The sequence below is a fragment of the Felis catus genome, chromosome B4, assembly GCF_018350175.1.
Source record: "Felis catus isolate Fca126 chromosome B4, F.catus_Fca126_mat1.0, whole genome shotgun sequence".
NCBI classification, from domain to species: domain Eukaryota; kingdom Metazoa; phylum Chordata; class Mammalia; order Carnivora; family Felidae; genus Felis; species Felis catus.
In genome coordinates, this window is record NC_058374.1 from 22,092,202 (window position 1) to 22,108,212 (window position 16,011).

Below are 16,011 nucleotides of genomic sequence, written 5' to 3' on the forward strand. Positions count from 1 at the left end.
GAACACTTAAGTCTGGAATGCTAAGTTCTCCCTTGACATTTGATTTGACCTGGTATTCCCTCTCTTGTCAATCCTTTGGTGCTTTATTTATAAAGATGTTTATAATGCTTTACCTAAAATTTTTTGTTTTCTTTTCTCTGGGAGTTGGTGTGAATGCCTACCTTATTTGATAGTTTCCCCCACCAATCAACACAGTGTGTATAAGTTTGGGCTCTCTTTCCCAACGAGTTTGAATTTTCCTTCCAAATACTCTTAATATGTTGGAGTTGATACGCGGAATCACGTCTGTTCTCAGGAGGAGCTCTCAGGTCTCTAGCCATCAGGGGAACCCACCATCCTGGTCTGCCTAAGGCTGAGGGGTTTCTGGATACAGGACTCTCTGCGCTAAGCCTGGGGAAACTCTGGTCAAACCAGGATAAGTGGGCCACCCTCTCAACGATGACCCCTTCTTCAGTAAGTGTAGGTGTGAATAATCCACCTCTCTTTTCTCGGAGGAGGAAAGGAACCACCACAGTCTCCAGTGGGAAAAATGAAACCCACAGCCCAGCAGCTACTTATCTGTCCTCCACCTGACCAGTAGATGGCTCAACTGGACCCAAGTGAGTTCTCTGGGTGACACTGATGGCATTGGTGCCACTTCCCTGAGCTCACGTCTCGGTGATCGTAATGGGGCATTTCCCTGGCCGGAAGCTCCCGCTACAACAAAGTGCACTGGATGGTCCCAGTGCCCTTTCCGACTTCCCCAATAAACGTACAAAGTGCTACGGAGCTGGGATTCCTCTCTCACAGCACTTTCCATGATTCATCCTGCCGACCTAGCCCAAGACCACCTTGTGGTGGAATAATACAAGATCAAGGGAGAGTGTCCTCTCATTCATTTTACTCTTGTAAATTGTTATTAATAAACGTTATATACTTATACCACACAAACTAGCGGTACTTACGGCTCTGCCCCTCGCCCAACATCTAGGATCACAACAGCACAACCCAGCAGCGGGTGTTACCCACAGTGAGCGCTTACTCCAACTACGACCATATGAGAGATACATGACAATTTCCTCAAATGGAAGTCTGGAGCTTTCTGCCTGACCTCAGCATGAATGGCTTCTGTTCACTGAAATGTATCAGCCTGACATTCTGACAGGGAGGTGTCAAGGGAGAGAGTCAGGAAATAAATGAATTGAATAAAAACAAAGGAGAGAGAGGCTCAGGACTAGACCAGAACAAAGACACTTCCCTTAATCACACCTGGCTAAGAGTTTTCCCTTAGTAACTAAGGCCGCAATTCTCAATGTACGGTCCAAGAATCCATGGGGTTCCCAAGATCTTTAGGGCTTTTGCAACGTCATTCTTATTTTCATAATAATACTAAGACAATGGTCACCTTTTTTTTCACTCTCATGGTCTCACCAGTGTCAGGTGGAGTTTTCCAGAGGCTCTGTGATGTTTATCATGACAGAATGAATGCGGAGCCAGATATAAGGATCCAGCTGTCTTCCGGTAATGTTAAAGAAATTTGCAAACATGTAAGGCAACCCCACCCTTACCAACCTTTTTCGTTTCGGAAAATATTTTCATAAATAATGCTACTTATTTCAGCATGTAAGAGGCTATTATTATTATTTTTAAATGAATCAAGAAATAATTTGACTCTGTTTTCACTTCACATGCAGCAAATATTAGCCGATAAAACCAATTTGAACCAAATCTCCTTAGGAGACTCAATAATTTTTCAGAGCAAAAGGGATCTTGAGACCAAAAATTTTGAGAAACATTGGAACAAAACCTATAAATTAATACTGGAAAGTACACTGTAGTTAGTTGATATATTGTGTAGCTATGTCACATACATGTATTAACAGTATTACCTGCTTTTTAAAAAACTTTTTTAAATGTTTATTTTTTTTAAATTTTTTTTCAACGTTTATTTATTTTTGGGACAGAGAGAGACAGAGCATAAACGGGGGAGGGGCAGAGAGAGAGGGAGACACAGAATCGGAAACAGGCTCCAGGCTCTGAGCCATCAGCCCAGAGCCCGACGCAGGGCTCGAACTCACGGACTGCGAGATCGTGACCTGGTTGAAGTCGGACGCTTAACCGACTGTGCCACCCAGGCGTCCCTTAAATGTTTATTTTTGAGAGCGAGAGCTTGAGTGGGGGAGATGCAGAAAGAGAGACAGAGACAGAGACAGAGAGACAGAGGATCAAAAGGAGGCTCTGCACTGAAGGCACAAAGCGCAACGCGGGGCTCGAACTCATGAACTGAACCCATGAGATCAGGACCCGAGCTGAAGTCTGATGCTCGAAGAACTGAGCCACCCAGGCGCCCCAGTACTACCTGCTTATTAAACTCTGTGTAGTTCAGGTCATAGTATGGGTTAAGTCATTTTCAACTAATCATTTTTTTTTAAGTTTATTTGAGAGAGAGAGAGAGAGGGCGGGGGGAGGGGCAGAGAGAGAGAGGGAGAGAGGGAATCCCAAGCAGGCTCCACGCTGCCAATACAAGGCCCAATACGGGGCTCCAACTCACGGACTGAGAAATCACGACGTAAGCCGAAATCAAGAGTTGGACGCTCAACTGACTGAGCCACCCAGGTGCCCCACAGCTAGCCATTTTTGAAATTCATTCCTTCACGTACTCACAACACACGTTTGAGTCTCTGTTCTGTGGCAGCCGCCATGGTAGGCTTCGGACAAGACGTAGCTCCTGCTTTCTAGTAGCTCACCGGATGGAGACAGCAGAGAAGGGCCATCTGTACACAGTGTGAGGGGAGCCACGAGAGGGGGGCCGTGTGCTATATAAATCTACATAAACACCTCATCCAGTCTGGGGCAGTAATGGGGCGGGGTTCCCAGAGATGTTATCTGACCTCTGACCTGAGGCATGACTAGGAGTTCACCCAGAGAGGGCGCTTCGGGAAGAGGAAACCAGGGAGAAGAAACAGCCCTCTGAGATAGTTTGCAATACACCTCCCGACCATAGGCAGACAAATGTGTCTGCTCATTCCAGAGAGGGTAAATTACTGCCAGGGCGTGTGGGCTTCGTGGTAATGGACTTTGAACAACACCTGCTCAAAGGAACATTCCTTCCACAAGGTCTGCCCTCTGCCTCTGTGACTTATAAGGAGATGATAAAGGGCTACCAGATGTCCGGGACTGTGTGGAACACATTTTCTTAATGGTAGGCAGGATCGGGGAACTTGTTCCTCTCCCTGCCACGTATAGAGGGAGGCAGTCACCCTGAGCCACTAGTCTGTCATGCTCATCTGCATTAAGAGCCACTATTCTTGGGGCACCTGGGTGGCTCAGTCGGTCAGGTGTCCACCTTCGGTTCAGGTCTTGATCTTACAGTTCGTGAGTTCGAGCCTCGCATGGGGCTCTGTGCTAATAGCTGTGTGCTGACAGCTCGGAGCCTGGAGCCTGCCTCAGATTCTGTGTCTCCCTCTCTCTCTCTGCCCCTCCCCAGCTCATGCTCTGTTTCTCTCTCAGAAATAAATAAACTTTAAAAAAAATTGTTAGAAGAGCCACTATTCTCCAGAGCTACGATGTAAATACAGTTTCGCACAGATCACTGAAAGCATGGCCCAGATTCCAGAATGGTGCTCAGCCCTAAGGCAGCAATTGTTGGCAAACCGTGGATTCTACCTGTGGGACACCAGCTTCAGAACAGCGATGGTACCAATGAGAAGTCCTAAACTTTATCAAATATACAGGCCGAGGCACAGAAATTCAATCTTATGTTTCATTACAGTAAATGTCTGAGTCACCAAAATACTGGTTTCCTCAGTGAATGGCCAAACACTGCCACATTCCCTGGAATAGGACCAGACGCACCCAAGGCATGACTCAGAGGGAACTCAGACAACAGGGAACCCAGTCACAGGATCAAGTCCAACTGCAGCAATAACTCAGGGCTGTGCCCCCAGAATGGGGAGCCAGAGCAACCTTTATAACTCCTATCCATCTTAAGTCTGGATTGTCCCTAGGAGCCAGGTACACTGGGATGAAGCAGATGGAAAATTAACTGAAATTAAGAGTCCAGTTCTAGTACTGTCCTGATGAGAACACTCCTTTTTTGTTGTTGTTAGCTTCAAGATATATGAAAGTGCAGGATACAAAACCTACATACAAAAATCAGTAGCGTTTTCTATACGCAAACAGCAAATTATCTTAAAAGAAAATGATCCCATTTACTATAGAATTAAAAGAATGAAAACATTTAAGAATAAATTAAACCAAAGAGGTGAAAGATCTGTACACTGAAGACTAAAGACACTGATGAAAGAAATTGAAGAAGATACAAGTAAATGAAAAGATATCTCGTGTTCATGGACTGGAAGAATTAATATTGTTAAAAGGTCTATGTTACTCAAAGCCAATGCAATCCCCTATTAAGATTCCACTTTTCACAGACTGTGCTTTTTCCAGAGGTAGAAAAAAATCATCCTAAAACTTATATGGAACCACAAAAGACGCCCCAAAGCCAAAGCAATCCTGAGAAAGAAAAATAAATCTGGAGGCATCAGACTTGGTGATTTCAAACTATATCGCAAAGCTATAGTAATCAAAACAGTATGGCACCAGCATAAAAACAGACAGACCAAATGAAATGGAATCGAGAGTCCAAAACAAACCCACGAATAAATAATCAACTAATATTTGACAAAGGAGCCAAGAATGCTCAATAAAGAAAATATAGGGGTGCCTGGGTGGCTCAGTCAGTTGAGCCTCCAACTCTTGATTTTGGCTCAGGTAATGGTCCCAATTTCCTGAGATTGAGCCCCACATCAGATTCTGGGCTGAGGGTGGAGTCCCCCCCCCCAGCCCTCTGCCCCTCCCCTATTTGCACATGCTCTCTCTCTCTCTCTCGCTCACTCTCTGTCTCTAAAGAGAGAAGAAAAAAGAAAAGAAAAGAGAAAAAGAAAAGACAGTCTTTTCAATAAATGGTTCTGGGAAAATCAGACATTCACATGTCAAAGAATGAAACTAGACCCCTATCTTACACTACTCCCAAAAATTAACTCAAAATAAATTACAGACTTAAATGTAAGGCCTGAAGCCATAACACTCCTCAAAGAAAACACAGGGGAAAAGCTTCTTGACATAGGTCTTGGCAATGATTTTTTAGGATATGACCCTTAATGCACAAGTATCAGAATAAAAAACAAACAAGTGAGATTACACCACATTAAAAACCTCAGCACAGCGAAACAATCAACAAAATAAAAAGACAACTTATGGAATGGTAGAAAATATTTGGAGCTCATATATCTGATAAGGAATTAATATTCAAAATATATAAAGATCTCATGCAACTCCATAGCAACAAAACAAAACAAACAAAAGAACCCAACAAACCTAAATAACCCAATTAAAAATGGGCAGACGATCTAAGTATACATTTTCCAAAGAAGATATTCAAATAGCCAAGAGGTACCTGTAAAGGTGGTCAACATCCTCAATCATCAGGAAAATGCATATCAAAACACAATGAGATATCACCTTATACCTGATAGAATGGCTATCACTAGAGATAACAAGTGTTGGCAAAAAAGCGGGGAAAAGGGAACACGTGTGCCCTGCGGGTGGGGATGTATATTGGTGCAGTCGCTCTGGAAAACACTATGGAGTGTCCTCAAAAAAAATTAAAAATAGAATTACCATATGACCCAGCAAATCTACTTCTGAGTATTTATCTGAAGGAAGCAACATTACTTATCTCAAAAAGATATCTGCAACCCATGTTCATATTCACAGTAGCCAACAAGTGGAAACGACCTAAGAGTCCATTACAGATGAATGGGTAAAGAGAACGTGGCATATATGTGTAACGGAATACTATTCAGCCATAAAAAAGGAGATCCCGCCATTTGCAACATCATGGATGGACCTTGAGGGCATTACAGTACGTGAAATAAGTCACAGGAAGAGAAACACCTTATATGCGGAATCTAAAAACTGAACTTAGAGAAACAGATTGGTGGTTGCCAGAGGTGGGGGTTGGGGGGTGAAGGGCGGTGGGCGAAATGGGTGAAGGTGATCAAAATATACAAACTCCTAGTTTTGACAAATGTCCTGGGAATATAATATACAACATGGTGACTATACTCAGCAATACTGTATTGTATATCCAGAAACTGCTAAGAGAGCCGATCTTAAAAGTTTTTATCACGAGCAAAAAATTTTGTAATTAGGTTCGGTGATGGGTATTCACTAGACTTACAGTGGTGATCATTTTACAATATACACATATATATCAAATCATTTTGTTGTACACGAAAAATGAATACAATGTTAGGTGGCAGTTATAGCTCAATTAAAAAAAAAAGGTAAGTGAAAGCCACTAAGTGTAGGAATCACAGGAAGATACCAAATTATTTCATATGCTTCCCCTCAAGCCAATCTAAGGACACCATTGCCCCATATCGCATCGCTTACATACCCTTACTGAAGGCGCCTTTTTACTTGTAGCTCTTTGACTCTTTTTTTTTTAATGTTTATTTATTTTTGAGCCAGAGAGAGACAGAGCATGAACGGGGGAGGGGCAGAGAGAGAGGGAGACACAGAATCCGAAGCAGGCTCCAGGCTCTGAGCTGTCGGCACAGAGCCCGATGCGGGGCTCGAACTCATGGACCGCGAGATCGTGACCTGAGCCGAAGTCGGAGGCTCAACCGACTGAGCCACCCAGGCGCCCCAACTCTTTGACTTTTTAAACTAGGCTCTTAAGAGGCCAGAAAATAAACTGTGTTGGAGGACAGTAATAGACAAGCATGGAACAAAAACCCTGCAGTGAGAAAGTTTTTTAATTTCTACAAAACGACTCAGCATCAACTCCACCTTCTCCCACTTCCCCATCTAGGTGCGATCATCAATCCAGAAATCTTCATTTCTGGAAAAAAGTCCCGTGGGAAGAAACAAAGGAAGCCCACTAGCCACAAAGCCAACCTCCCTCTGAGTTAGTAACGGAATGCTCTGGTGGGAGGGAGGGGGCGCCAGTGACCTTGCTGGGCCCGAAAGCACACCATGGAAACCTTGGACATAAGAAGAACCTTGAGCAGACTCCCTCTACTGAAAACACGAACCCCCAAGCTAGTTCTGAGCCTTCCGGAGGCTCTTGTGCCCGGCCGGGTTTGTGATGCAAGATTTTGCTGCTTGGCAAGAAGCCTGGTGCTCAAAAAACTTCTCAACAACAAAATAAGACGTGATTGGCTCCTCTGCGGGCACCGTAAGAGCACCAGTTAACTGCTTAAGGCTTAAATAAAGAGACAAAGGAAACCTACGGGTTCTGTTCATAGTATTGGCCCAAACTCGCTTTTTTACGATCAAGTCTGATTTCTGACGCCCCAAACAGACTGACGATGTAACATTTGGCCCCCATTCTATAGAAACACTGTCGCTTTTCGTGACAATGTGCACATTGAGTTTGTTTTCAGAAGCAACTCCTAGGCTTTTGGAGGAATGACAGGAGAGGGGGAGGGGAGAGAGGGAATCAACCAAGTAACCTCAAATAACGGAGACGATTTTTATAGGCCAGGTATCGACACGCAGAGGGTTCAAAACAACGTATTTGTTAGCCCACGGTTTCTGTGAAGAGCTAACCATCATTTTGTCCTCGCCTGCATTCCCAAGTTGGTTTCATAGAAGGCTTTATTGTAGCCCCGGAGCATTGTTTGGCATTAATTTCTATGACAAGGAACCCAAAACACATGGTGCTGAGAGCAACAAAACAGAGTTAGGGAAACAGTCATGACTTGGCACTAAGTGTGACGAGCTGTAAAAAGGGAAATGTTTCAATATCTGAAGTGGTGTTGACTTCCTATGAACAACCTTTTCTCCTCTAAACAGTATCATATTCTTTTCAGGCACATTTAGAACGCAAGTCAAGCTGTGTTTTATTTTTGATTATAATAAACACAGTCAGTTTACTGTAACAAAGACATCCTAGTGGTGACCAGTTGAAAGCCGAATTACAACACCATAAGCTAGCGGGGGTGGGGAGGGGTGAGGTGGCGGGGGCCTAGGGGGTGGGTAGTCAACAGATAAAATAAAAGAGCAGCCGTCTGGAAAGTTCTCTTAAAAGAACATAAAAAGGCAGTGTTTTCTTACGAGACTAACACAGAATGCCAAAATGTCTAGCTGGGCTCTTTATTGTGGTCAGTTATGGCAATTTGTAACGAAAAGTAGCAAATCCTTCAAAATATTGGGCTCTCGTATTTGCGTTTTTTTTCAAATCTCCATAAAAAAATCCTCAAAAATTTTGTACAGTGCTTTAAAGGGTGACCCTATTTCAGCATGACAGCGTATCGCATTTATTCGCGTACTAATCAAACTGTTTTCTTAAGACGATCATTCGAAAATGTTGCTAGAGACAGGGGAAGGGGATTAAGAGGTACAAACTTCCCGTTATGAAATAAAGAAGTCACGGGGTTGAAAAATACAGCATGGGGAATATAGTCAATAATATCGTAATGACGTTGTGGGGTGACTCCATTTATTATAGTGCGCGTAGCTTAACGTATAGATTTGTCAGGTCACGATAGCTGATACACTATAACACTGTGTAAAAACTTCACTACTAGAAAACTTCAGTTTTATAAAAAACACTACTATAAGACTTCAGTAAAAAAGTTAATACTTATGCATGCATTCAGATTATTCACGAAGGTGAAATAATCGTTTACAGTAAATGGTTACAAAGAAAACTTTCATGTTTAAATGAAATTCCTGATTTCAAAGTTATTAGGAAATAATGTAAATCACCTTACCATTTCTTGAACTACTGATTTTTCATAATCAAGCTCACATAGTAATCTGTCTCTCCCATCGATCAGCTGAAAAAGAATATTACATTTTCATTAAAGAGAAGAACAGAACATCTAAAATTCCTCCTCAGTAGAACTGACCAAAATGTATTTTGCTTTTAAATATGAGAAAAGGGGATCCTAATAGGATTTTGAAAATTTAAATGTCTGTAGATTACCTGTAATAATAATATATTATTATGTAATTACTATATTTTGACTATAAAAGCAAGCAAAATATGCACAGAAAATGCCAACTTATTTACAATCCTCCTTACCCTATCCCGACAAAATATGACATCAATATGGGGCGCCTGGGTGGCTCAGTCGGTTGGGCATCCGACTTTAGCTCAGGTCATGATCTCGTGGTCCATGAGTTCCAGCCCTGCATCGGGCTCTGTGCTGACAGCTCGGAGCCTGGAGCCTGCTTCTGATTCTGTGTCTCCCTCTCTCTGGCCCTCCCCCACTCACACTCTGTCTCACCCTCTCTCTCAAAAAATAAACAAACGTTAAAAAAATTTTTTTTAAATGTGACATCAATATATAATAAAGCAAGTATAGTCTCTCAAAAAGAGAAATTTTGCTTTTCTCTTTATAGATTTTTGTGTTATATTTATATGCACATCAAAGTACATTCATGCCTAATGAAAACAGCCATCAAGGGGTGCTCCGTCAGGCAGGGGTCAGACTCTTGATGCTGGTTCACATCATGATCTCACAGTCTGTGGGTTCGAGCCCCGCGTCGGGCTCTGTGCTGACAGCTCAGAGCCTGGACCTGCTTGGGATTCTCTCTCTCCCTCTCTCTCTCTGCCCCTCCCCTGCTCACGCTTGTTCACTGTCTCTCTCTTAAAATAAATAAACACTTAAAAAAAAAAAAGAAAATAGCCATCAAAAAGTACACAATGCAGGGCCACTGTACTCCTGTGACTTGCTTCAGTATCTTTTTGTTTTTTTTTAATTTTTTTTTTCAACGTTTATTTATTTTTGGGACAGAGAGAGACAGAGCATGAACGGGGGAGGGGCAGAGAGAGAGGGAGACACAGAATCGGAAACAGGCTCCAGGCTCTGAGCCATCAGCCCAGAGCCCGACGCGGGGCTCGAACTCACGGACCACGAGATCCTGACCTGGCTGAAGTCGGACGCTTAACCGACTGCGCCACCCAGGCGCCCCTAGCTTCAGTATCTTAAATGATTGTTTGCATTTGTGTGTGTCAGATACACTGATAAAATTCAAACCTTGGTTTTGACATCCATTCAATTCAATCAATTCATATGTTCATTAATTTAATACACATGTATTATTTTATCTAATATATATATACATATATATACGTATATGTATATGTGTATATATATATATACATATATATACGTATATGTATATGTGTATATATATATATATATATATATATATATATATATATTATCTAAAAGGAACACCTTTTAGATGCCAGGCATTTTGTTCATCTATGGAGGTACAGAGAGGAAGTAGAAGGATCTCTGGAGCATCTACACTATGGCAGGAGAGCAACATGGAAAAAATTGACTAGAATACGTAAGAAAATATGTTAACAAATCAAAATTTCAGACGGTCAAAAAGCATAAAAATCCACACATCCCAGCAACCATAATTATGATAAGATGCAACAGGAGAAGCACCATTTGGCAACAGTTGTGAAGGGTACGAGAAAGCGCAACAAGCTGGTGAAGGAAAAAGGCAGAGAAAAAGGCAGACGACACAGCAACCGGAGAGGAGCGTGGAGTCACGGAGGAGTTGGGAAAAGCTTAATGTCATGGCGCCCAGGGTGCGGAGAGAAAGAAGTGGCAGGAGAAGAAAGGAGGAGAGTCGGGTGACGGCATGAGAGGCATTTGACGCCATAATTAGGGGTGGAAGGCAGGACGGTGCAGTGGGAGGAACAGGAGACTGCTCAAATCGAAGCTCTCGCGGGTAAACTAAATCTACGCTTCGAGTCTTAGTTTTCTTGTCTGGAAATTAAGAGAATCAACCCCACCTCAAAGAGTTCTTCCAGAGAGAATTTGAGACAGCAAACGTGAAGGTGTTTTAGGCTGTTCCCGGCATATAAAAATCCCTCAGTGTATTTTTGCGTGGCCTGATTTTATACCGTAGGCAATGGGAAGCCATTGAAGGTTTTCGCATATACAACTAGAGTATGAGAAAACTATGGAGGAGTGTGAACGCTGGATTTGAAAAGGGATGAGTGAGGGTGGAGACAGGAAAGTGAAGTTCGAATCTATGGAAATGATGAGAGACTCAACCACGTCTGGAGCAATGTTGTGACGGAGAAAGGGACTTGAGATAAATTTTGAAAGAAAAATGTACAGATTGAGCCACGGATCGGATATAAAGTATGAAGGAGAGCATAGAGAATGGCCCTAGATTTGTCATCTGTTCTTTTGGATCCATGGCAATGTCATTCATTTAAACTGGGGAACACAGAGAGTCTAGATTCAAGGGATAATGAGTTCAAGTTCTGACACTGGGTTTGCCAAATGTGTAGAGCATTTCTTCAGCCAATAATTTTTAGTGCTGGTGACTAAGAATATAAAGATAAACGAGATGCTTCCTGACCTTAAGGGGGCAAATAGTCCCAGGTATTTGGGGCCCCAGAGGGAGCTTCTAATTACCCTAGGGAGTGGACAGAGACTATCAAAATGCATGTAATGTTGAAATTAAGGATGAGAATAGAGTGAAAACTATGGATGTGCTATTCAGGGAAATCATGAAGTAGGAAAGGCAGTTTGAAAGTCACTGGTAAACAGTTATGCGAAAGTCTGAGGTCAGCTAGAGAGAAAACGAAGAAGACCAAGGATAAATACAAATCCCAAGAATAGCGTTCAAGTGGAAAATGGAGGAGGAGAAGCCACTGGCAGATCTTGCTTAGGAAGGAATGAAGAAGTGTGTGAAGAATTAGAAGCAAGCATTGCTGCAGAAGACATCTATGACATGGGGGGCAGGGCGGTAATCCTGTCATATACAGAAGAAAATTCAGGAAGGAAAAAACCTCAAAAGGACTGAAAGCAATGTGCATCTCACTGTGACCTTACCCACCGGAAAAAGTAGCATTGGGGGAATGAGAAAGGGGTGGTAAATACAGGTTTCTTTTAAATAATATTTGAAGTACAGTAAATGGCAATGACTTGAGAGGATTAGGGTCAATGGATACCACCAAGATGATGGCTTCACTCGGTAGGCTAGAGGGAAAATTTTAAAGGCATTAGAGAGAAAGGGGCTGATGCAGAAAGTTCCAGAAGAGGAGGGACGTAGAGATGAGTCGGGGAATAGATGGAAGGATGAGTCAAGGCAAAGAATGTCCTTCTTCTGTTGAAAAAGAGCAAAGGTGACAGAGTAAGAGAGTGCAGAAGGGAAAAAAATCCAAGAGTCTGCCATGTTGTCTGTGAATTGGGAAGTAGCATGGGGGGATGGAATAAGGGAATTGAGAAAAGTAGTGGAGATTGGAAGACCTGTAGGGGGTAGTAAGAAAGGGTGCTAATTAGATTCAAGTGAAATGATAGGCAGATGGAGGGTGTAGCTATCCTGGGTTAAAACCCCAGAGTCTAGCAATGCCACCACAGGCAAGGATTGGCCCACCGTTCACCGGAGCACCGGAGAACATGGGGACTGGCTAGACAGGAGGCTCCAGAGGTGACTCAGCGGTGTAGTTGATGAGGTGGAGGGCTGGACGGCAGGTTTAGGGAAAGTAAAGGAATGAGGTGGAAGGAAAGGAAAAGATGTTGTGCCTGAAAAGGAGGGTCGCCAAGTTTCCAACGGGGGCCAATTACCACAAACGTCAAGGCCGTTAACCCCAACCCTTCCTGTCCTCTTGAGAGCACTCTTTATCAATGAGGACTTCTGCCATTTGTCCACTCTCTCCTTCTTCTTTCCATTGACATCATTTAAAAATACTCTAGTTTCTTCTTTCAAAAAAATTCCCTCCTCAGCGCCATGTCCCCGTCCAACTACTCCCCTACCGCTTCTTGGCCATCCACAGCCAAACTTCTAGAGAGTTCCCCTTGCCCACCGTCTCCATTTCGGCATTCACCCGGCTTCTCAACTGCTCCAGTTGCACCAGTCAAATGACTCTCATTAATATTACCAAGGTCACTGTCCCCTTCCCGTTTCAGATCACCGTTTCCCTGGTTTATCCAAGGAACCTCTTCACTGGTCTCTCGAGCTCTCTATTTCCCCCCTTCCCACCCATTTCCTTTCTGAAACAAAGAAATCCAATGAATCCAATCCTTCCCCAATGTCCAAGGCTCCCCAGTGCACTCAGAAGGGAATTCAAACCCCTTGGCGTGAATAATAATCCCGTGCTACGTGCCCTGCGCCTTGCTGCCGCTTGCTCTCACATACCCTTCCGCTATCGCAGATCGCCTGAATTTACTCCCCTTCTGCATGTTTTTGACCCTTCCCACTTCCCATATCCCTTTCCTGGCTTACTAGAGCCTCTCTTCGGGGAGTCGACTCAGTGTCCTTCCTCCAACCTTCCCGGATCCCTTACAATCCATGCTGGGCTCCCCCACATGCCCCACGGCCGTCTGTGCTGCCCCGCGTCCCGAGGCTGATCACACCCTGGGCTGTGATGTCTGACTTCTGGTCCGACTCCTTCCCAGAAGGACATTCATGTTATGGCCACAGCTGGAGGATGGATTCGATGCAGCTGTTATTAGATTATTGGAATTGAAACATAAAAGTTACTGAATACCATCATAGACAGTGCTTTAAGCCCTGAGAGATGGCAAGAGGTCAGCCTACCCAGAGACAGGCCTTTTTCAACTTGTTTCTAATTGCATCCAGGGCTAAAAAAGAAAACGTGTCTTATCCAGAGGCTTCTGAACTGCTTCTCCTTCTGCCTGCCATTCCCCAGATTTCCCCCTCTTCCTGCCCCAACACAAATTCTCACCACATGGCTCACCAGATTCCTACCTCATTCGTTAGCCATACCAAGTCACAAACAAGTCCACGGGGATATCTCACACTTTATGCATTCACACTCTGTATCCAGCTCCCACACCCTCCTACCTACTTGGAAAGATCAGCTCGAATGGAAGAGTGTGAGACAGGTGTGGAACTCTTTGAGAAGCCTTTCCAGACCCTTCTGGGTAAAGCTAGACATCTCTTCTCTGTGTACATACTTATATTATATTATATTATATTATATTATATTATATTATATTCATTATTTCATTGTTTATATTATATTATATTATATTATATTACATTACATTACATTGCATTGCATTACATTACATTACATTATCACACAGCCTAGGGGTTTTTGTCTCCTGCTCTAGACTTAATTGCTCGATAGCAGGGAGGTGTGTGTGTATATGTGTGTGTGTGTGTGTGTGTGTGTGTGTGTGTGTGTATGTGATTTTTGTATCTCAGCAGTAGCACAGTGCCTGGCACTAAAAAGCATCTAATAAACATTAATACACTAATTGATTACGTGGAGGATATTGGAAACCAAACCAGTAAATATCAGTTCTCACTTGTTCAACAACTCTTGTTGTTCAACTGGTACGCTCTCCAGTTGACAAAGCACGTTGATGTACACTACCTCATTCTGTCCACACAGTCAGCTATGAGAGACAGGAGGGAAGATAAGGCACTGGCCCAAGGGACCATAGTGGCAGAAATGGAAAAGGAACCTGCGGTTCGAGATTCTTTCTGCTCAATACCACATTGTGCCTATAGTCAATGTTTTCGTGGCGATCGAGTACATATTAAAGAAAGATACAGGATGTAAAAAATGATCAAACAGGGGTGCCTGGGTGGCTCAGTTGGTTAAGCATCCCACTCTTGATTTTGGCTCAGGTCGTGATCTCACAGTTCGTGGGATCGAGCCTCACCTCAAGCTCTGTGCTGACAGTGCAGAGCCTACTTGGGATTCTCTCTCTCTGGCTCTCCCCTGCTTGTGTTCTCTCTCTCTCTCTCAAAAATAAATAAATAAAACTTTTTAAAAGTTAAAAAAATGATCAAACAGACTAGGGATCTGCTATATTTGTGTAGAAGAGAGCTGTGCATTAAAAATATGGTGTAGGGGCGCCTGGGTGGCTCAGTCGGTTGAGTTTCTGACTTCAGCTCAGGTCACTATCTCGCAGTCCGTGAGTTCGAGCCCTGCATCGGGCTCTGGGCTGATGGCTCCGAGCCTGGAGCCTGCTTCCGATTCTGTGTCTCCCTCTCTCTCTGCCCCTCTCCCATTCATGCTCTGTCTCTCTCTGTCTCAAAAATAAATAAAACGTTAAAAAAAAGTAAAAAAAAAATATGGTGTAAATACATATATAATTTTAAATTTTATGGTAACCTTGTGAGAAAAGGTGAGAGAAACAGGTGAAATTACTTTTAATAATAAATTTTATTTATCCAAACATCTATCTGAAAAATTATCATCTCAATGTGTAATAATTAATATTAAAAATCAGTGCTGAGATATTTCACTTACACGAAGTCTTTGAAATCCACTGTGTCCTTTTCACATGTGGCAAATCTCAATTTGGGGGCTAAAATCTCATTGGGAATGTCTGATCTGTATTTAGACTGCATAAAATCCACAGAAGAAAAAGTAGATTCACATACCAAGTTACTTAAAGTATACATAAAGGTTTTCCAATATCCCGAAACAAGTATCGGTTTAAAAATTTTTTCAATTAAAATGAGATACAAGTAAGAATTGAGTCCCTCAGTCGCACTAGACATGATTCATGTGTTCAAATAGCCACAGAGGGCTACCTTGGGACAGTGAAGATTTGAGGAAGCTGAGGAAGGATTTAAGGGAAATATTTAAGCTCACAGAGGGTATAACCCTGTCATTTGAAGGGCATGTTTTTTCTAACCAGTAGCCTGATGGTCAGATTTTTTTTGGCCTTAATTTCTCGTGCTCTTCTCAGAGCATAGTAAGCCTACGCAATTCATTTCTCCCGGTGACGGTACGGATTGAGCAGTTTCAGAAACATTTAAATAAACTGTGACGGTTCCTTGTAGGTGAAGTGACACTAGAAGGCTGGGACTTCATTTTCAACCATAGACACTGATGCCGAGAAAGTGAAACTTGTCTGTCCACAAACTCTGTTGTTTTCTCTGTGTGGATGGGACTTGAACGGTCACCACTGCAAGTAAGCTGCCGTGCTAGAAAAAGAATTCGCCCTGGAAACTCGTGATGGGTTCAGTTATCAGAGAAAACACCTCCCA

General features: G+C 43.0%; 1 protein-coding gene across 4 annotated transcripts in view; it reads right to left on the reverse strand.

Moving 5' to 3' along the window:
* The window catches only part of CB4H10orf67 (chromosome B4 C10orf67 homolog), a 168,833-nt gene that overhangs the window by 81,939 nt on the left and 70,883 nt on the right, over positions 1–16,011 (reverse strand). For all 4 annotated transcript variants that reach the window (XM_019834072.3, XM_023256424.2, XM_019834070.3 and 1 more), the window contains exon 8: positions 8,766–8,831. In XM_019834072.3, coding sequence (XP_019689631.2) covers positions 8,766–8,831 — 66 coding nt within the window. The remainder of the gene's footprint in view (positions 1–8,765; positions 8,832–16,011) is intronic.